General features: G+C 35.1%; 2 protein-coding genes across 2 annotated transcripts in view; one reads left to right on the plus strand and one right to left on the minus strand.

Annotated features, from left to right (window-relative positions):
• Positions 1–982: 982 nt before the first annotated feature.
• Positions 983–23550, minus strand: part of LOC107084514 (HORMA domain-containing protein 1-like) — a 47388-nt gene continuing 24820 nt past the window's right edge. The window contains exons 2-14 of the mRNA XM_015374430.1: positions 14219–14363; positions 13659–13722; positions 13398–13434; positions 12641–12661; positions 12451–12477; positions 12312–12379; positions 11068–11219; positions 8398–8555; positions 8219–8287; positions 7895–7955; positions 6328–6392; positions 1418–1471; positions 983–1312 (exon numbers count right to left, since the gene is read on the minus strand). Coding sequence (XP_015229916.1) covers positions 1220–1312; positions 1418–1471; positions 6328–6392; positions 7895–7955; positions 8219–8287; positions 8398–8555; positions 11068–11219; positions 12312–12379; positions 12451–12477; positions 12641–12661; positions 13398–13434; positions 13659–13711 — 858 coding nt within the window. The 5' untranslated portion in view covers positions 13712–13722; positions 14219–14363 and the 3' untranslated portion in view covers positions 983–1219. The remainder of the gene's footprint in view (positions 1313–1417; positions 1472–6327; positions 6393–7894; positions 7956–8218; positions 8288–8397; positions 8556–11067; positions 11220–12311; positions 12380–12450; positions 12478–12640; positions 12662–13397; positions 13435–13658; positions 13723–14218; positions 14364–23550) is intronic.
• LOC107084689 (alpha-endosulfine) overlaps positions 16629–23550 on the plus strand; it is an 11641-nt gene continuing 4719 nt past the window's right edge. The window contains exons 1-2 of the mRNA XM_015374666.1: positions 16629–16812; positions 20955–21077. Coding sequence (XP_015230152.1) covers positions 16756–16812; positions 20955–21077 — 180 coding nt within the window. The 5' untranslated portion in view covers positions 16629–16755. The remainder of the gene's footprint in view (positions 16813–20954; positions 21078–23550) is intronic.

Consider the following 23550-nt stretch of genomic DNA (forward strand, 5'->3'; position numbering starts at 1 on the left):
ATTATTTGAATGTCAGCAGACAGCAAGAAGCCTCCCAGATCTCCAGATGCATTTGAGATATCAAAAAAGTACTCCAGAGTGCTGTTCAGCATGGGGGTGAGTAGAAAATGAAGGCTAATCATGTTTTGGGTGTACTATTCCTTTAACTGTACAACTAACTGCCCTGTTCAGTGAAAACCAGGTTTCTTCTGTGAAAAACCTCCCCAGAGCGCCAAACTCTATCAAATGCGAGGATTTCCCCACTAAAGGCAATCAAGACAATGAACTGCAGTCGGGTCAAGACCCTGATGAAGACGACAAACTTTTATGAGTTTCCCTGAGCTTTTGCCAACAGATCTAGAATGTTTTGGTCATCCGAAGTAATTGTTGCAGCATCTGTCTGGGAGGCTGGCCTCAGATAATCTTAGAGGGAAGAAGCTGAATATTTGGGCCCTGGGCCTCATATGATCTAAAGTTGTGAGGCTGGGTGGATGTGTAACAAGAATAAAAACAAACAACGCCGTTGGAGAAAGCTTGTTAGAGAGATTAACATTCAATTCATGGGCCACTCTGATGGACATTCCCACAGTCAACATGCCATTTACACTTCATTTTAAAAACTGTGGCATATTGTGTGATTGAAGAAGCATATTTTTAAGTAGTCGTTTATTATGGCCTGCTGAAGGCACACCTTTGTAATAAGCTGATGGACGAGGATCTGGATATGTCACACCTGTAAAGGTGGAAAATTTATCCTGGCAAAAGGGAAGTCATCTCTAATACAGATTAAAACAGATTTGTGGACAATATTTAAGATATAAGGCTTTTGTGTTCACAGACTCTTAGATTTTTTACTTCAGTTTCCTTATATATTATTTGTTTGGCATAAAATAAAACTAGGAACAGTGTTGAAACGTATTTTATTAACATTTGCTGTTCATTTTACAGACATTCAGCTTTAATGAGTAATCAGAAATTCACCAAGAAGTTTTTGCTGCCCAGGTTTGTTCTTAAGTATTACAGAATCATAAATGCAACACAAATAAGCCCATAGGACCATTAAACAAGCTAAAACAATTCATACTTAACTGCCTTAAAGTCTTAACTATAAAATTATTCCAAACCATGTTCATAAACAAACTGGTGTTGATCGTCTTAAAAACGAACTCTACAGCTTGTTATGGAAATGAAAAAAAACAACAAGACTTTAATTTAACAAAGTGCCTTATTTGCACTGAGATCAATAGTCACTTTTAGGCTCGCTGAACCTGCGCTTCTTAATGGTTCCAGGGGCAGATGGCTCCTGGCTGCTGACGAGGTCATACTGGGAAACCTGAAAACAGCAGAGGGCTCTGTGTTAGCTACTTTCTAGACTTCATAATCACAGTAAATTATTTGCTTCTTCATAAAATCAATGTTAAATGATTTTTGCTCTCACCATCTTCTCCTTGATTCTGGTCGACTGCTTCCTTTTCATGGTAACGTTTGTCTCCTGCCCACACAGATGCTAACATTTTTAAAAACATCCATCATCTGTTGCTACTAAAGCATCATATCAGACAAAGGAAATTAGAAAAAATTTTATCATTCATTTAAGTAAATTGATTCTGTGGGAAATAAAATAATCATTCTCATTACAAATCCTTGAGCGAACATTAACATTTATGATAAACATAATTTAATATATATAAAGACTTTGAAAAGCAAAACAGTGCTTAGAAATGTTGATATTTCACAGATTCAAGGTGCAAATGTGAGGTGACACATCACAAAGGGAACGGATCTCAGGAGGAGAACAGATGAATATACGGAAAACCATTCATTCCTACTGTGAGGCACAATGGAAGATCCACGCTGCGTTAAAGCACTTAGCATCATGAGCTCTTCAGGATCTTTAATTTGAAAAAACTAAGAATGGACACTAATATTGAACGATGATATTAGTCCAACATATTCTGCCAAATCAAAACAAAAATGGTTCTGAAGATACAAAAGCAGCTGTTTTTCATGGCTGCCTCAGCCTGCAAACCGTAGTCCTATAGGAATAATGAGTTTGCTAAAGAGAGTTTAGGGGAGGATCTAAGTAGGATCCAGAGAGACCATTAAGGAAGGTCAAAGATCCATCTGTGAAGCGTTAAAGAACAAGCTGCAGTGCTGTTCAACTCAGAATAAGTGTTGGTCGAAGGACTGATTGTACACAACTCGGTAATTTGTGTATTTCATGAACTTTCAATAGGAAAACTGAGATAGGAATAAGATATATGAGCTGTGAGTGCGGGTTAACTAAAACTATCCATATAATTTCCAAAAATGTATAGTAGATCTGTTATTATACACAAGCAGCAGTACAAATTAACTCAATAAATATTTTTACATCTCCAAACCTCACTAAGTTGTTTGTTTTTGTCAGGACTCCTGTTTTTGTGTTTGTGTTTCTGTGTTTGTCTCCCTTCATCCACCAGGAGGCGCCTGGTTCTGGTCCGCCTCCTCACACACCTGCTGATGGTTTCCTCGTTAAACGAAGTGTTCTTAAGCTGTTGACTGTCACTACTTGCCAGTTTAGGGTACTCTAGCCAAGCTTAGTTTTTGCTGAGTCAAGCTGAGCTTTTTGTCAACCTGAGTTTAACTTTGTTTTTGTCTTTGCCTCTCGGCAGGAAGTCATCCTGGAAACTGGATTTCTCGGACCTTCACTCCCTGGAAGGATCAACTGAGCTTCAACTGAGCGTCAGTTTCTCCGTTCACCAACTATCAACCGCATTCTGGATAAAACTTGTTCTGCTCTCCACCGAATCAGACAAACACTGGAACCACGGCACGCAGACAGGAGTCAAGGATTCAACAACTTCTCTGGAAACGTGAGTCGGTAACCAAATCCTCTTCTCAAAGTTCACGAGTCAAATTCCCCACTGAGCCTGAACTAACCGCTGTGTCTTCCCCTCACTTTACAGTTCTGGTTGAGCAGTGTTCAGAGCAACACTTCTCCCTCTGCTAAACTTCTTCAATAAAACCCGTTAAACCTTTTCCCTGGTCTCTCTGTTCGGTTATCTGCATTTGGGTCTGAACTTTGTAACATCATGACAGTTTTTTATTGAATAATAATTTTTTTATTTAACAAAAAGTCATGTTGAGTATATATACCCATATAAAACACTTCCTTTGTGTCAAAGCACCCCTTGCAACCCAGCTTGGAATAAAGCGTGTCAGAAAATGGATGGATGGATGGATGAATGGATGTGTCAAATACCCCTAAACCAACTGTTGCATTTGAGATTTTTTTTTTCAAACAAATTACTGAGAAAATATTTCAAAAGAGGCAGCAGAAAAACAAAAACACATCTGATGTAGCTAATCCAATAAAGGCCGGATCACACCGGTTGTTTTTAATCTTCGATTTGTGTTTTTTTTCTTTTTCACATGTCATACTGACTGCATATAAAGAGGCTCCGACTAGGTAGGATGAGAAGATATATGCAGAGTTTTTCTCAATCCTGTTTCTGTCCCACACAAATTGAATCTTATTTGACAGGGACATTATAAAAAGTTATTAAATATAAATAAAAAATAAAAAACAGCCGGTGCAGCTATAAAGCAAAGCCCCACTTCATGAGTCTGTGTATCATCTCTTAAACTGGAACAGATAGAGGATTGTTATTGGCCAATATTAAAAAACATCATGAGAACTACGTTTAACCAAAAGGAAAACACAGCAATAAACGCTGTGGGACGGTTTATATTCCGGCTAAGGTGGTGAGAGGTGATTCTCAGGGAGAAATCTGGGAAGTTTAAGTTTTTGTTTTATTTTTTATTTAGTCATAAACAGGGGAGAGTGATAAGCTGTCCTTACCTACACTCTCTGTCCCTTATTTATTTATTTTTTCATAGAAGATCACTATTTACTATACCTTTTTTCTGTCCTCCTGAAGTTTGTTGAAGTTAATTTTTTCTCAAGGAAAGTGATAAACTGAGCTTTCTGTCCCTTGGTTTTTTTTGTTGCAAGGCTCAAATAAGATCACTACTTTATCCGTTTTGTCTCCTCCTGAACTCCTATCATGGGTAAGGTATTCATTTTTTAATGTGTCATTGACTGTTTTTGCACGAGTCAGTCCCACATGCTATATATGTGCTGTGCAACTCCAAAACTGTTTTCACGTTCGATTGACAGATTTTATTTCGTAGTTTCCCCCCAAATTGCACGTGTTTTACTTTGTAACCGCTTCTCTCTTCTTGTTAGACCAGGGGTGTCAAACTGGTTCCAGAAAGGGCCGTGTGGCTGCAGGTCTTCTTTCCAACCAAGCAATAGCACACCAGACTCCATTCATCTCATCAAGTCATCATGTTCAGATTGGACTCACTTGATGAGATGACTGGAGTCTGGTGTGCTATTGCTTGGTTGGAAAGAAAACCTGCAGCCACAAGGCCCTTTCTGGAACCAGTTTGACACCTGTGTGTCAGACCCATGGAATTGCAATTGAATTGATGCATAGTCCGACTAAAATAGACCTGGGGTCTGTCATAGTCAGAGCTACAAAAAACCTCTTGCAGAAAAAGTGTCGGCTGTGATCATCCCAATTGACTCTTAATGAGCGCTAAACGCCACAACGTCATCCAACAAGATTTTCTGTGTGCATAATTTGATTCGGTGTGGTCAGGACTTAAGATTCTCTAAAATGTTTATCCAGAAGTGCTAACATAGTAAGTAGCCAGTAGCCTTGTACACATTAACAAACCCTCAATAGTCCAGGCCTCTAGAAGTCATCATGTGAGGAATGCAGATTACATGTAGAGGTCGGCCTTTGAACCACTGCAAAAGGCAGCTTACTTTTTGTATGTGATTAACATCGATGATAACTACACATGCAATTTAAAGAAAAATTATTATTTCCAAAAAGTTTCCATGAAAATCCCTGTGATGTGTCAACCTTCAACATTTTACTTAACCAGTTTGTTCGTGTTAATGTCCAGTGTTACCTGGAAGGTTTCTAACCCTGAAAATTCCCTGAATGTTTTAACCCACTAACTAGCTGGTAAAGAGTAACAGAAACCTGAATATTCACTTGTTTTAAGTAGATTACTGACCACTGTGGACCTGTGCCCCTGAGTCGGGGGCTGAGATGCTAAGGACAAAGATTTAACCTGATAAGCCAAACATGTTTTAGTACCAATTTCTGAATGAATACACACATTAAAATAAAAATAACTCCATAGTTCTCATGTGTTAAGATTTTTGGTACTTGTGTAAAAGAGGCCCATAAAATAATTTTATGATTTTTTTAGTGTAAAGGGGAACAGCTTTTTTTACATTTGGCCCTTGATTTTACCTTATTACATCATGTTCTACTCACCCATATGTTTTGTGTTATTTGGAGCCGTTCTGAAGATATTCCGTTAGGTTATATCCAGGTAACGTCTTCCTATGGGCAAAGAGTTGAAGACACAAACTGAACTGTTCATAATTTTATTCTTTATGGTACGCCAGCATTCATAACATGTAGGCGAACTGTCCCCCAAACATCCACGGTTATATTTTTTATATTTCTATTTTTTAAAAACAAAGCAGCGTTTGTATGACGTCACCCCCGTGTGCGCCGGCTACCGTTCAATCATCCTGTCCGCTGAACTGCTGCTAGTTTTACTCACATGCCTGGAAGATGTCTAAATATAAGAGGTAGAGCGTAGGCGCCTGGTGTAATGTACATTGGTTAAATAAAGTTTTTTTTTTGAAAAAGAAAAAACAAAAACTGCTGGTGTACCATAAAGAATAAATTATGAACAGTTTAGTTTGTGCCTTCAAGTCGTTCACCCATAGGAAGACGTTACCTGGATATAACCTAACGGAATATCTGCAGAACAGCTCCAAATGACACAAAACTTATATAGGTGAGTAGAACATGATGTAATAACGTAAAATCAAGGGCCAAATGTAAAAAAAACGAAATTCCCCTTTAAGCGACATTATTGATGTTCCAGGTCTCTTAGGTAACAGAAAAATGTCCTGATCCCCCTTAGTACCTCCTGGACCCACTAGGGGAAGGGGGGTCCAACATCCACATTAAAGACACAGCTGCTTTAAGATCCTTTTCAGTGATGTCTTTTGTCTAATATAATATATAAATATTATTATTTTTATTTTTCTGACACTTTTTTATGCTTTTGTACGGTGACCTTGAGTGTCCAGAAAGGCGCCTTTATAAATAAAATGTATTATTATTATTATTATTAATATTGTGTTGTTTTTTTTTGTTTTTTTTTACTGATTTGCACTAAATAGGAAACAATTAGAATTGAATTTCATGTGATGCAACATACATAACATGTGGATGAAGTCTCGGTCAGGAGGAACAAACATACCTCGGGGACATCCTCACCACTTTCCTTCTCTTCTTCTTCCTCCTTATCAATGCACAATTGGATCTCTACAGTTGAAAAAAAATACAAGTTACTGTTTTAACTTAAGGTAAACATTTTCCTTTTTTTTTTTTCAACTTTTAACTGCAGTCATTATTACAACCCCTGCTAAATAACCGGTATCATTATACAGGATAACAAAGGTATGTTGTGTTCAATGTATAGGCTCTAACAAAAACATCCCTGTACAAATGGAATTGCAGGTACTTTACCCAATAAGGTGGTAAATAACATTTATAGGATCAGTGATTCAGGAAAATGTAAATACCGGTATTTGACAAACTCCCTTCTTTGAGTTGTTTACTTATATTATTATTATTATTTGGGCTCTTTTTTTTATGGAAGGTCAAAAATAGACTTGGGGGTAAAAACCTTTGATTTACCTAATTTTTATATGCCCTGATCAAAACAGCCCATTTCTATAACAAGGTTAGTTTTTTAAAAATAAAATCGTAAGTTTTGACTCTTAAGTTCTATCCAAGTTTGCCTGAACATGTGACATAAAGTATCATCAACAAAAATGGTTTGGTATCCCTTGATGCATGGCCCTTGATAGTCTTTTCACCAAATCCAATTTCCGATAAAAGGAAATTGTGTCCAAAGAGTACTCTATTCCTTTTATGTGATTATTAATTTAATGACTGCATACTATATAGTCATTAATCTGATTAGCAGCTACGTAGTTCCATTACAAAAACATGGTTATCAACTTCAAACTCATCTCTATGGTTTTTCTTTTACCTGTACAAGAGCTTCTGTAAAACTCATTGCATGCAGCAGCACAACTAAAAAGCCCTATTGTAATACAATATTATAAGCCTAATATTGTTTACACTCCATGCTTTCATGCTGCCACTAGTACAGTCTAGGTGCAAAACAGGAAAATGTGACATCATAACCACCAATATTATGATACAATAAATATCAGAGAGATTCCATGTTATCTTAATTCCCTTTTTAGAAGTTAAAGGTTGATGTGTAAAATGCTCCTTTCTTTCCACACTGAAGAAAACTGATGCATTGTTTTTTTTGCATCTACTTAAGTACTATTATTTCATGTTAGCAGCGTAGGACATGAAACAATTGTGTTAAAGTAACTGAATTTGCTTAAGTTAATGCAAGAAAAGGATGCATTATTTTTTCATTCAAATTAGCTCAGAAACATCATATATATTTTAAAGGAGTTTTTTATTTTATCCATCAAATGTTTCCCTCTTCCTTAATCAAACTATATTTAGGTGCCAAAGTATAATAATAATATTTTACCACCCATTGCTGGATTATTAATTGAAGAATGTTTTAAAATTGTTTACACTGTGTGAACAGTCAGCCTTGCAAATTACAATGGCTCATTAAGTTCTTTAACCATCATTAAATTAAGACCAGTTGAGACCACCAATGAGTAAGTGAACCTTTAATTTATTTTCCATTGCTGGATCTTAAATCTTTTTTGAATAACTTAACTTCTAATTTTAAGGGTTTTTAAATAGATGTCACTTTGTACTATTACCTGTGTTATCCATGTCTGTAGTGAAGTTCTCAGACTCCTCCACTAGTTTGAGATCAGGACTCTAAACATTAAAACACGTTGAACAGTGAAGTCACAAGCAGTTAATAAACATACAGTAATAAAACAGTGGATGGCCATTTTTGCAAGATTTCAACTTTTAAACAACTAACTGAACTAACAGACTCCATGTCTGTTTTCTCAATAAGCAAACTAAGGCAGAGAGGAAGGACTCTGACTGCATGGAAGTTCGAGTCCTCACAGGAATCCCAAGGCCCCTCTGCCTAATTTTGTTATCGTTTTTAAAGATGTCACTGTTGGACGAACCTGTGTAAGGTTGATTGGGTCTTCAATCTCCAGAATCCATTTTTTATTCACAGAAACACCCTCTTTAACCTGCAGATAGAAAACACTTGGAGGAATCAGTTTGCATGACAAATAAAAAAAAAACAACAATGCTAAAATAAGTATTTTTTACAAAGCTAGTTTACTATCAATTGCTTCACCTGTTCCAGTCTGTGTTTCTCTGTGGCCATGTCAAACTTCAAACAGTGGTAGGGGGTTTCAACTTTGCCAAAGGTCAGTGTGACAGGTTCCTGCTCAAACACTAGTGTGGTTTCTTCAGCCTCTTGGAAACCTGGAGGTTGGTAGTCCTGAGGAGTGACTTTACGAAGGAAAAATAACAAAATAACTCGTAAATACAGGTTAGTTATTCAAGGACAATGAAACAAAAAAGGTTTTAACACACTAATATAATCTTTAACACTGCTCAAAGCCTGATGTTAAATGATCTAAGACTGATTCTCTTGGATTAAAGGATCTACTGCCATCTAGTGCAATATTTGTAGATTGCAATCAACTAACTACTCCCCTTGTCTACTTGTCTGTCTTCTAGCAAGGAGAGAAGCATTGTTCATTAAAGGTATACTCCATATAGAAACATTATTCTCTGCACCACAAATCAATAATGGGAAACTGTGACAAGAGGGGAAATGATTAGGAAGGTTCACATTGTTGGTGACCTGTGGCTCCTTTATTTCAGAATAAAAAGAACATTTTCAGTATTTTCAGTAAGAAGACAGACAAAACTGATGCTGTATCTGGGAGTGAAAATCAGTGTTGCATCAATACCAGTATCGGACGAGGCATCAATCCAGCACTAAAATGGTGGCATTGGTATTGGCGAGTACCAACAAATAGGGCACCGATACCATTTTGAGAGCCAAAAGTTTCTTCCACTGTTGTCACCCATTCCAGGCAGGCAATAAAAATTTCTTCTAGATTCACTTTGTATTAGTGTTTTTCCTGCTTCACAAAGGTAGGCAGCAGCTTGACAAAGCCATGATGGCAATTGTTTTACATCCAAGTAGTATGCAGTTCTTCATATATACACATACACATCAATTTAAAACAGATGGTATACGTATGGTATCGGTATCGGCCAATACTGCAAAGCCAGGTATCGGGGCCAAAAAATGGCATTAGCGCAACACTACAGAAAATTCAGACTCTGCTATCTGTAGTAAGGTTGGGTGATATGTAAAAAGTTCCAACCTATATTTATCAGTCCAGCAAATGGCAATGTACGATATATTAAGGCAAGTGACTTTGTGGGCAAAGACAAGCATAGCTTCAAAGCGTGTCTTCTGCACCACTGGTAATATTGTTAACAACCACAACTGAAACCCAATAAGGTAAACATGCTTGTTTTCTTGTCAAAAGTTTATAGGTTTTGTCCAGTGGGAATGGTTTACTCTTTTCCAGTTGCCATGTTATGAAACATAAATTTTTAATTTGTATATCTAAATGTGAAATTTTTTTTTTTTTTTTTTATGGAAAGCAAAAATTCACAAGTGGAAATGTTCATTTCGTGAATTTTCCTTTTATTTATTTTTTTGTTTAATTTTGTATTTGTTGTGATAAATTCAAATCCGTAAAGGACGGAGCGCATGGAGCGAACACAGAGAGAAAAACTCTCTGGTTCGGTTGGGCTGTTAGAAAAAAAAAAAAAAAAAACTACTTGTCTATTGTTTGGATCAGTTCTTTCTTTTTTTTTGTGTCAAGTTTAAGTAGATAAACTGCTGCTGAATTGTGGTACTGGGGAAAAAAAGCTGCAGTTGAAAAGAATTTGTTAGGGATGCACAATATAATCACCCCCCTATCGGTATCGGCCTGTATCAGCCTTAAAACTGAATATCGGACATCGGCCACCCCACCGATATTTAGCCCGATATTTGATCAGCTTCTGAGTTTCTAAAGTCTAAAAAAAAAAAAATACTACTACTTCTTCTTCTTCCTCAGAAACTTCTTTTTTACAGACTTAAAAACTTCTAAAGACGAGGGAAAAAATATTGATACATTAAAATATCACAATATCTTCATATGCTGATTATTGCCATTTAAAAACACCATATCAATCTCTTTTACTAATGAAATATTGCTATATGTCATCGTTATGCTACGAAATCCGCCGAAAATTCACAAAATTTTGCCATATTTTTATATGTTGATATATTGACACGGTATCGATCTATTTTACTAACAAAATCTCACAAGAATTTGCAAAATATCACGAGAGTTTGTAACAGAACGATGAAATTTCACGAGATTTTGAAAGTAAAATAGATCGATACCGTGTTTTTAAAAATCAATTTGATATCAGCATATGAAAATATATTTGAGTTTATTATTTTTCAAAGTGTCAAAAATGGATAACAAAACTGCTATTTTCAATGACTACTTATTTTTGTCCAGCTTTAACATCGGTATCGGTATCGGTTATCGGCTACATGAGGTTTAAAATATCGGCATATCGGATATCGGCCAAAATCCCAATATCGTGCATCCCTAGAATTTGTATGTAAGAATAAAAACAGCATTCTTTGTTTGTTTGTTTTTTGTTGTTGTAGGCCCTTGTATTAGCCCATAGATCAAGAAAAGAAACAATGAAATTGCTTAAAACACGGTCGTTGAAGGGCTGAGTCAATTGTCGATGGATTCATCTAATCGTCCAACATTAATCTGGAGTAAAACACCACTCTGATTAGATCAACACTGAAACCAACAAGTACAAAATCAAAACATTAACATCTAGGCAACAAAGACCCTAAAACTTCACCAGCTTAAAACAGCTAAATTAGATTCTTATCAAACTGAACTGGAAGATTTTCTCTCACCATCGTCATAGTAGGCCAGCTTCATGTTGAGGCAGACGTTTTCTGGCAGAGGACCCAGGTTCTGCATCAGCGTGTAAAGTTTCCTCACCAGTAAGATGCTTGCTTTTTTGGTAGTTCCCACAGACATCATGGAAAACTTCTCATTGGTTTTACTAATGAGGAGGAAGAACACACAGAGAGCCTGGACCAATTGTTAAAGTTAATAAATTCATCACTTCAACCGCTTGTCAAGTAGTTGGTTCAATATTGTAAATGCAGAAGGGATGAAACAATTAATCGGATTAATCATGATTAATCGATTATTGAAGTAATCGTCAACTAATTTAGTAATCGATTCATTGTTAACTGGAGACTCTAAATCATGTCCTTAGCTGAAAGAGCAACCCACTTAGAGCAGTAATTATATCAAAATTGTAAAAACATAAAAAAATTCATCTGTCAATATGCTCTATCTAGAACTCCTTAAGTAAAAGTTTGTGTTTCACCTGCTTTAATTTCATAAAAAAATCTTCTTTAAAGAATCTTTGGCTTTCAGATTATTAAATGATTAATCATAAAAATAATTGACAGATTAATTGATTTGCAAAAAAATCGTTAGTTGCAGCCCTAAATTGCAGCATTGTTAAAAATGTATTAAAACTTGAAGCCGTTGAAGTGTTTGATTAAGTTTTTATTATGCCTGTGAGGACCTCAACCTGTTTATTTCAAGGCTATGATTTATTCTCACCTTGTTTCATCCCCCAAAACATCATGTTTTGGGGGATGGAACTGCATTAAAGGTCATATTACTGATATCACATTAAAATTGAAAACAGATTTAAACTAGAAAAGCACTCAGACCAGACCTCTGCCAAGCAGCAAATATTGCCTCATATTGTTACCTACACCTATAGCTAAAACTTGCAGGTCTGGATCATGATTTCTGAAGTCTGATGCTGAGAATGTCAATAATCATTGCTGCCACCCTCTGGTTTAGGTGGGAACTGCTTGTTTTACTCCCTACATCACCATCTCCCAGAATCTTTTAAAATCCAGAATGTAATTATGATCTGGATCATTGTCAAAATGTTTTGGATTTCTCCTTGGCATGAGGCACAGCTCTGATAAAAAATCCACTAAAATCCATTCATAACTTTTCAAATTATCGTGTACACAGGCAGACAAACACACACAAACTTTCTGTGAGGTAAAATGTGTGCACTCCTTTACTATCAGAGTAGCCAAACATTCAGGCATAAAAATACCTTTCAAAATCCACATTTGTTCCTTCAGGGGCGTATTGGATCCTAAACTTGTAACACTCAGTCACTCTCTATAGGCAAAAGGTTATAGGTTACAAAAAAAATACAAAATAATGATGAACAGTCGCACTTAGACCAATACCTGGGGGTTGCTTGGGTCAGTAAAGAGCTACAAAAAAAATAAAAAAATACATGGATTAGACTGTACATAATTTTTAAAAGCCCAAATTAATTTTTTTCAATAGAGAAGAAATAATACAGTGACACTTGGATTGGCGTTGCAGTTTGATACTTATTTTCTCAAATCTGTAGAGATGGTTACTAATACTTACAGACATTATGACGACCCTCAGCTGAATAAGAACATAAACCAGGACAAATTTGATCACATTAGCTTAATAAGGAAGACATACTATGTTGAAAAAGAATAATTTATTCTACATCTTCCATAATTACTAGGGCTGGGTATTTTCATCAAAGTCCTTAATCGATTCGATTTTGATTCATACAGTTCTAAATCGATTAATTTCGATTCAATCTGTTTTTACAATAATGAAAGTGGTTCAACTGTGTTTCAAAATATTCACGTGTTTTATTTTTCCTGTCAGATTAAATACAAAGTGCAAACTTGTAAATCAGACAGTTTAAACATGAGATATGAACAAAACTGTCTCATAAGTGCAAACTTGTTTGTGAAAAGTGAAAAAGAGAAGCCTCACTCGAGCAAGCAGATGTGACACAGCAGACATGCATGAGCTGCAATATCTTCAGTGCACAAACCATATTTGCAGTGTTGTCTGTAATAACTACAGGGTGTTTTCTGGTCAGCCCCCATTTGTTAATGTCAACCTATAGGGTATTGGGCAGCTGTCTGGCTTGAAGTAATCTTGAGTGCATCTTTCCTGCTTATTTGAATGTGAACGTCACGCGGGTCACTATAAAATGAATCTATCTTATTACCTAGACATCGATTTTGCAAAAATGTAAAGGAATCGATTCAAAATCGATTAAATCAATTTTTTTACCCAGCCCTAATAATTACTAAATCAAATGATCTCTCTGTGGGTTCAAAGCTGAAACAAGACTTACATATTTCTTCTCGATGGCATCAAAACAACCCGCCATCCTGGAAGAATGAAACACTATTTATTTACAAAAAATTTAAAAAGGTTGAATATCTGAGTCATTGGCTCTATTTTAAAGTAGCACCAGAAATATATGAAATATAATCTCTTAAAAGTGCAACAATGAAGTGTATTGTCACTCAAACCCTCTCTTTTAACATGCTCACAGTTAGGTACCGGTACATTTAGTTAATCAGTGCATCTGAGTGGAGTCAGTGCAGTTTACCACTTGAGTATGTGAGAAGTTCCTGGACAGTTGTGGTCCTCTTTCAGGATCATCACTTTCTGATCTGCAAAAAAAAAAAAAAAGGGCAACAGTAGAGGGAAGAACATTTTTGATTATAGAAATCCATTAATGTATTGAATATGTTTTTCAATTAACTAATTCATTTACATTATTTTAATGAATTCATGCTTCTACATAATCAAACAAAATTGAGACTATATAAAAAAACCTTTTACAGAATACTTTAAATTAATTGCAAAAATCTAAATATGTAAAAAATGCACATTCACACACTTAATTATATAAAAGCATAAATAAAAAATGTAATCTTAAATTGTATATATTCTATGTTTATAAATGTTTATACCTTTTGTCTGAAGCGTTTTCTTAATTGCTTATTTAAGAAGACCATTCTTTCAGCAAATGGCCTGTTTTAGACTCTGCACCATTACTCAAGGTAATGATTTGATTTTAATTAAAAAAACTGTTGAAAATTATTCTAATAACTGATTAATCAAAATTGATCCGATCAATCGTTTCAGAACGATATGTGTTCTTACCGTCAAGATATTTGGTCCCATAGGCTCTGCCTGGGAATATCCCCCTGAGGTATGTGATGCTGGAAACAGCGATGGCTAGAAGCTTCTTTACAGCAGCAACTGACTGTTGCTCAGAGACAACCTCATTAGGCAGCAGCTGGATAGCCTGCAGGAGTGAGACAAATAGGCTTTAGACTTTAAGAAGTTTTAGTTGTGCACGGTTAATATTTTCAAAATAACCAGAATCATGGGGAGGGGTGTGACTTTTCCATTGTTGGGTTGAAAGCAGGGTACACCCTATACAGGTAGCATGTCTATCACTGAGACATACAACCATGTACACACACCTCAGGACAATTTAAAGCCACCTAACAACCTATTAGGCATGTTTCTAGACTGTGGGAGGGACAACCCGGAGTAAACAAGACAAAAGACAAGGAGTTTATACGCTCTAAGTCACATGGATTCAAACCAAAAACCTTCCTGTTACAAGGCAACAATATAAACTGCAACACTATGCAGTCAGAATTTTAAACATTTAAAATTAATGCTCCAATTTTTCTATTTGTTTGGTAAAATACAAAACACACTGAAGGGTTGTTGAACATTAGTAAAAATCATGATCACTACTTTTTGGTCTACTACAACTGATTATAGTACGATTACTCTTAAAGTTTAAAATATAGTGACATTTTTATTACATAGGTAAAATATATAATAGAAAATTGCCAAAGAGGATTGGAGTCAATAAAGGTACACTTGATATATAGCCATATAGAAAATACATGAAGCAAATATAAAATTGTAACTCATTTTGGTTTGAAAGATTTCTTCTGAAACATACCACGAATATTGATCATTATCCATATTATATATTGTTGATTTAATGACAGAGACATTTACTTTGAAACTTAGACGGATTTTATTTTGTCATTTTGCATACACAAGTGTAAACAAAAAGACAATTCGTTAAGTTCAGCTCTCTGGACTATTTCATTTTTTAAAGTGCAGCCATGATAAGGTAAGCAGCAGTGATAAAAACATTTTGATGAAAAAAAGTGATGTAAACATATGACTATATAGTTACAGTTCCAACATTCAGTTGTTGTTTTTTTAATCTAAAACAAGAGATATACAGTGAGGGAAAATAAGTATTTGAACATGCTGCTATTTTGCAGGTTCTCCCATTTAGAAATCAAAGTTGAATTCTTGCTGATTGTATGGGGCATCTTTGTGCAGCTAATGACCTCAAACAGGTGCATCTTATTGAGGATAATAAATGGAGTGGAGGTGGACATTTTGAAGTCAGAATAACAGGTCTTGGGTGTCAGAATTCGATTTGATCGACAGGTGTTCAAATTCTTATTTACAGCTGTATCATACAAATAAATAGCTAAAAAAAAAAAATCCTATATCTTGATTTCTGGAGTTTTTAAAATTTATTTCTAGATTATGTCTCTCAAAGTAGACATGAACCTACCATGACAATTTCAGACCACTCCATGATTTCTAAGTGGGAGAAGTTGCAAAATAGCAGGCTGTTCAAATACTTACTTTCATCACTGTACAAAGATAAATTGTGTTGAGTGATTGTCCTCTTTAATATAGTTCAATCCAACCCAACTGTAATGAGAACATTTATAATCCATAGGTGATAAAAAACAACAATCTAAATAAAATTACCTGCGAAGGTCTTACTCGCTGAACACTGGCCATTGATTGAGAAAGATGTTATAAAACACAAAATACAAATCTGCAAAGATAAAGAAAGCAATCTCAGAGAATATATTGAAGTGACAAAAAATGGCTTGTCATTATGTTAGCTAGCTAATTTTATTCAGTTATTTCAACTTTTTATGTTTTTTGAGGATCGCCTCCAAAATAATAAAGCTAAAACTATTTAAAAAAATAGAGAAATTCATTAAATTCAAATGAAAGCAATAAACCGTTACGTTTAACTATTACCTTCGGCAGTCCCTCACAATCAGAAGTTTAATCAACCGCAAACGTTAAAATTAAAGACGTAAAGACGTAAAGGGGTCGCCGTAAGCAGCCAATCACAGAGCAGGAATAACAGCACAACAGCACAAACAGCTTGCTGTGCTAGGAATATAATTTTTTATGGGCCAAAAATTACATTTAAATTAAGTTTAACATATATGTTCAATTGTATATGTTAAACCAAACTGAAAACAGTTTTTTTTCTTCTTATCTACTTTGCGTTGATGCAGTGTCACGCGGCCCCCGCATTGCCGCGGCCGATGATATCGAAAAGCCATTGGGTTCTTGGCTGTCAATCACATAGCTCAACCTGAATGGCTATATCTGATTGGCTAAGTACTGCTCATGCTGACGCCCTATTGGCTAAAGTACTTGTCAACTGTAAACATCCCTTGCCTCATGTAATGACGTCGCATCTCGTTACGCCATCTTTGTTGGGGAGCTGTCGTGTTTAGAAAATCAGGATTAGGTGCAGGATTGTCAAACGTCTCCTGGTTTGTTCAAGCTATTGTGTTGTGTGGCAAAGAGGCTAGCTGCTGGCCCACCGCACTCAGACAATGTCGTCGGAAAACCTCGACTCGGACACCCAGGTGGAGTACGAGGACGAAAAACAGGTGGGTTTGTAGACTGCTGACCGAGGAGGGTACTAGCGAGATAAAGCTAAGATAAAATAGCTTAAGTGAAGTGTTTAATATGCTAAGAGCCGCATAAGAAGCATCCAAGCTTCCAGAGGAATATGTTCAGCCGTAATACATTATTTACTCTGTAATAAGACAGTTGTTTATGTATATATATATATATTAGTTGTCAGATGATTCAGTACATCCAGCCTGTGTGTCACTTTGTTGTGTCTCTTTCCTTGTGTTATTGCTTGAAGATAGAGTCCACAGCAGCTCAGGCCTCATTGGTTTGTACTGAATGTTTCCATGAAACATTAACAAAACCAGCAGAAAGTACAAATATACCTATATGTATACTCCAAATACAAGTACTTTCCTCTAAACACGCAGTGGTTTCTAGATTGCGGATTAGTTCCTTAACTTTGGCAGCTCAAAAGATTTTGTAATAAATTATCTTATTCGTGTCTTATTCCAATATAATGTAGCTTATGTAAGTTATAAATTAAGACTCTTGCTGTATAAAAAAACAAAACAAACAAACCTGAAATTCTTGGGACTATTTATTTCCCTCAGTTTCAGTTTACACATTTGATCCTAAATAATGCCTTATTTTTTAAAGATAATTTTATAAAGACGTTGTAAAAAAAAAAAATGCAGCTTTGAAATATCTTTGATGGTTTTGTTGTTTTTTATTTGACAGATTAAATGCCAGTTTAAACTGACTTGTTCATTATTCAGCCAGACTGATATGTTGAATGTGATAGTTTTACTGTTAAGGTATTTACAGACAACAGTAAGTTTAAACAAATGGCTTTCTTTTTGTATTAGTTTCTAAAGGAAACTTAATTGTTATATCCCATATTCTTTTTTTTTATTGTGCAATTCCAAACCTTTTGTAATTAAGGCTTAAAGACGTTTAATGACATCCAATCCTACCAAACAACCTGATATGTGCAATATTGGAAGGCCTGACCTAATTAAGCAAGGTCTAAGGTCTTGTATGGATGCCTTAGCGAGTCTTTGTGATACTATCAAAAGGGAAAATTTTACTCTTTGCAGTAAAAGTCTCTTTTGTATTTAATGCTTTTAAATCCTAAATAATCATAATATAAAGAATGTGCTGTGATAGATTTATTGGGACCTTAAATAAAAGAGCAAAATCCATGCATTTATTTCCTAAGCCAACCCTAGATCTAAACATTTGGCAGCCATATTGGATTTAGGTTTGTGTTGGAATTATTATTACACACAATTAACAACAACTACTTGCAGTTTTTACCCATGCAGTTAACCATAACTTTTATCTTGATGTCAATAATAGCGCAGTAGAGATTTTTTATTTTTATTTAATTTCTTTAAAGAAATAGACATTCGTTGTATATTAATATACCTCAAAAAGTAACTGTTGGAACCTAAATTACACAAAAAGAAAATAAATGCATCATAAATGTCAAAAATGTATATATAAAAAAACAATGTTTAGAAATGTTATCTAAGGAGTTATGGAAGGAACATATTAACCAATTCATATTTTTCATCTGCAATGCAAAATATCAATATCTCCTGTACCTGTTTTGGCTTTATTACACTTCTGATTGGGTGGATTTTCACCAATTGCATTTTAAAGTCTGTACTCTACTAGAAATTATTTTTTTTTTTACTAATAAATTAGTTGAAGAATATTTCAGTATTAGATAAACTGAAATTAATCAGACTAATTTATTTAGCAAGTGTTTTAAAATGTAGGTTTGTATCAATTAATTGAAATAATCCTCATTAATTGATTCATACTCAATCCAATACTTCTAAGTTGCATTTATTTTTAGCATCTGGTTCAGATTCTCAAAAAATTTTCCCAAGAGCTTTTCGCTGTCCGATTATTAATCGAGTTGCACATTAGTTGTGCCTGTGGTAAAATACCTGTCAGTTGGTCATACTTGCAAGCCTTTTTTTATTTTTTTATTTTGTAGGCCGTGTAATTTGGACATACTGGTTATTAAAAGAAGAAAACATCAAATAAGATTTCTCAAAATACGCTCAAGCTTCCTCTAATATCAACAGCCCCAAAGCTAAAGTTTTTGGTAGCTGATTATTTACATCTGCAATACAGAATTTGAGACTGATGCACCGGCGATAAGAACAGATACCATCTTTAACAACTGCATGTTGTAAAATTGTCAAATCAAGCTCAAATGCTGCTAAACTGGATTTTCGCAGCATTCCAAACACCATTTCCACGCTCTAATGGCAAGCACACCAAAAAGACTGTTTGATATTGCCGTTTCTCTGCATCAAAACCAAATATAGTAGCTCATAAATTTCATGCCACAGTCCCAAGTGAACCTGTATCCACTGAGTCACACTCTCACCCCTCCTCCTAAGGGAATCTGTTCATCGGCTCTAGTGTCCTGAGTCACATTTTATCCCTGACCCAGCAAGCTCTGCAGACCGATGCATAATTAAGGTAGTTCCACAACTTCCTCTAAGATTGCCAGGCAACGATTGCTTAAAGGACATTTTTCCCATGCCTTCCAGATAACTTTACTGCTTCCCTTTTTTCCCTGTGAGGTTTTAGATATGGGTAGAACCTATGCAGGATTCAGTCAGAGGGGGTGAGGTGTGAATTCATGGCCTCAATATTTAACTTTGAGTGGCACCTGGATTACAGCTATAAGCCTGCAGGGACCTCAGTCACTTGCATTGTATGCATATGTATCATTCATATATGTGCACATATATGTGGAAAAAATGCATAAAAGAAACAATACTTTAAAAATGACAGAAATTATTTCATTTAAAAAAAAACACACATAAGGAATAAAAAGTTTTACCCTTAAAAAAACTTGTTTGTTATAGATTAACATAATTAGATTTGCAAAACGTATTAAAAATGGTCAGAGAGCAGTCTTTGGTGTAAACATGAAATCCGTAAAAAGACCACATTCACATTGTGTTGCAAAAATCTGTAGAAAAAAGATACAAACAGAGAAGTGTTTTCTTTGGGATAAGCTTCTCCAGGCCTTAGACAGTGACTTATTAAATGCTTGTATGCAGACTTGACTTCTTCTTCAGCTGTTACTTATCGAGTTGTGATTTAACTGAACATTAATGGTGTGACTCATGTTATTTCCAGCAGGCAGTGTCATCATTTTAAATTCACTTTGCAGGAATAGGGCCACCTTTTTCACAAGTTTGAATTTCATTTTTTCTCTTTTAGAACAATATTCTGTAATTCTTAGCATTGCGATGCGATTAAAGCTACAGTTATGTGGCATTATTTCATATTAGAGCTGTAATGATCCAGTTTTTTTAAATCCAATACGATACCTGCGATGAGTGTATCAGCTGATACCAGCCCATTTCAACCGTTGGGGGTGAATCACAATGACAATGAATCACATATCTTGCCATTCCAGTTGAGGTCTGGCATAATCACTATTAACAAATTAATACAGACATACATTTACTTAATTTTATTTTCTAACAAATAAGCAACAAAAATAAAGAAATAACAGTTCCATGTAAAGTGCACTGGATTGGATCCAGCTAATAAAGTCAACACTGGAGCCGATATCCGATCCAGATATAGGATCATTGCATCTCCACCTATGTGAGTTAAGGCTGGGCGATTCATCAATTTTTATTTTTTGTATAATAAATGACAGTTTGTCTGTCAAGATTTCATTTTTGAAAAATCTGGATTTTTATTTTTTTTTCCCACCAATCCCCTCCTTGGACTTTCATAGCTCAGACTGACATCAGTTCATTACCATATGTTCTTAAATGTTTACATATAACTGATAACGGAGCTTAATGTGTGATATCAATAGATGCAAACATTTAGTTAGTTATATTTATTGATTTTTTGTAAAACAAGATTATTTTACAAGCAGGTTTTACAGCTTGAATTTTGTTGTGAAGTTCGACTTGGAGAGGAAATAATAAAAATTACGGCTAGTCTTTGAAAGCAATATGTCATTTGTCATTTTTATTATGAAACTCTGTGAGTTTCATGAATTAATCTGATTTGTTAGGAAAATGGGAGATTAGATCTAAGCCATATCACCCAGACCTACTTATGGTTAAGTTTATTTTTTACTGAGACGTTACGAATTTTGTTTTGCTTCCATCCTCAGGACTCGCAGGAGAAGAATGCAAACCCAGTGAAGGCAGAGGAAGCTAAGCTGAAGGCTAAGTATCCTGGCCTTGGTCAGAAGCCCGGAGGATCAGACTTCCTGATGAAGAGGCTACAGAAAGGGGTGGGTGATTATAGGTTGTTCACAGAACTATAGTTCGAGACACAATTAAGTTAGTGTTACCGGTCATTGGTTTATTGTCTCTTTAAAAAAAGTGTCCAGAATCCCCTTCGGTGTGTAAGAACAGAGGTATAATCACACCTGAATCAACTTGTTGATCATTTTTAATCAACCTAAGTCTAAGTATCTAATTAACTTCAATTCAAATTAAAAACACCTTTTGATCCCAAATGGAAAGGAACGGTTTAGACTTCTAGTGGATTTTGTTGTAGACGTTAATAGTTCCTGTCTTACAGCAGATCTGAGGATCTGATGCTCACAGTCTGTAATGTTTTTCTTCTTATTAAGAAATGTTCCACGTAAAATTATCAACAGATAGATGGCAGAGATGACTCTCTCCACAACAGACTTAGATAAGATATGTAGCATGTTGCTGCAAACACTTAAGAGTTAATAAGTTCATTGACATAAGAAATATAAATAATACCAAACTTTGTAAAAATTTTAAAATGTAACTGATTATCAAGTCATGCTGCATGCCGCTGAAGATTTCACTGCAAACATGAGGGCCCTGCCGAGGATAGTGAGGGGTGCTTTTCCTCTCAATCCAGGACTCTGATCCTAAAACAAAGACTGTTAATATTTTCCTGCTTTTAGTTGTTAAAACACAGAGCCACATGCATGTAGTCATGTATGGAGTGAATTTTGTTCCATTATTGTTTCAAGCAAAGAACGCATTTTGTAAATGGAAATTAAAAAGAACATGTTTGTAATTAAAAAAATTGTTTTCTCAGATTTTTTAATTTATATATATATATATATATATATATATATATATATATATATATATATATATATATATTTTTAGAGATTTTTATTTTATTTCCCTTCTTCAGGTTGAGTTTTTATGAAATGCATTTTTTTCAAGTAGCGTTTTTACAGATCCCCATCTTTTTACTTATAAGACTCGATTGAGGAGCAAAGATGCATTTCTATTGGTTGTATGAACATTAGTAACTGCACTTTTATTTGTCCAGAGTGAGCATACCTATTGAGCTTGAATGGAGCAGTAAGTAATTTACAAGTAATTGAAATAGAATGCAATACTCTCTGGGGAAAAAAAAACTGATTTGAAAAAAGTGGAAAATATAAAATGTCTTAACAAAACTTATAGTTTTAAAAGATAGAATATGAAATATAAATACATTTTAAAAAAAGATAGAAAATAGCAAAGTTACTCCAAACTTTTTTCTTTCATAAAACATTTTTCAGCTTTTCATTTCTGGATTACCTTTTTTTATTTCTATTTCTGAAACCTGTTCTTTGGAATAATATTAGAATTAAATTCACTCCATGGTCAGGCTTATTCACCAGGAGATCTGTACTTGGGTGATGTCAAAAAGTAAAACATTTAAAAATGGAAAACTAACCTGACTAACAGGTAACTGAATTATGCTTGCAGCAAATGCAATGAAGCCTGTCTGTCCTGTTACTTTAATTCGTGTTCTAAACAGCAGAGCACTCAGCTTCTATTCCTCATTTTTATTTCTCACCATTACTCTGTAAGCTCTTGCTCCACATAAACCACAGCAAACCTGCACTACTGGAAGTTGCTTAAAGTCATTCTGGGAGATGTGGGAAATTACTGGCGAAGAGTGGGAGTAACCAGGGAAGGCCATGGGAAAATGTAGCTTTTTCTATCAAAACATTATGAACACCATCAGAGAATGATTCACGGTCCAGAACATTTAAATCACATTCAACAGAATAACCATGATACATTTCCAAACTGCAGCAATAATGGGTGTTATCATAGTGAGGGATTGTATCCTTCATTAACCCGCAGGGTTTAAGTACTAGGCTGAGGCTAAAAACATAAAACGGTGAGTTAATATCCAAGCATTCATGTTTGGCTTATTTAAGTCTTTTATTTGTTACTCAAATATCTGGAGAAAATAGTTGAAACCTTGGCAACAATATTAAACTTATCCTCAATATTGTAAAGTAAAACTTAAACTGAATGATCACAAATCAGATCGTTCTTGCCAAATACCTTCTACACAAGCTTTCATTTTTGAATATTTCTCCAAGGCTTATGTGTTCCCTCAAGAAGGGAGCTCTTTAAAAATCATCAAAACACAGAACGCTGAAGGAATTTAATATTCGATCCATGACATGCATTCTTTTAAAAATAAATAAGACCTTCTCATCTTCACATAAATAATCATTAATTTATAGAGAGTCGCCACGTACTTCTGTAACATGTGTCTGTGAACATCTGAGCAGACGCAAAGCTGCCTCAACACAATCAGGCACACGTAAAGCTACATTTCCAAGACCGTGTACAGGGCTTGATATTAACCATTGCCCGTTCGCCCAGGGCAAGAAGTTTTATTGTCGGGAGAGTACAAATTTCATTGCATTTGCCCGGCGATATGCCGATATTTTAAAACTCATATAGCCAATAACCGATATC

Source organism: Cyprinodon variegatus, unplaced genomic scaffold (assembly GCF_000732505.1).
Source record: "Cyprinodon variegatus isolate N-32 unplaced genomic scaffold, C_variegatus-1.0 Scaffold0, whole genome shotgun sequence".
Lineage (NCBI taxonomy): Eukaryota > Metazoa > Chordata > Actinopteri > Cyprinodontiformes > Cyprinodontidae > Cyprinodon > Cyprinodon variegatus.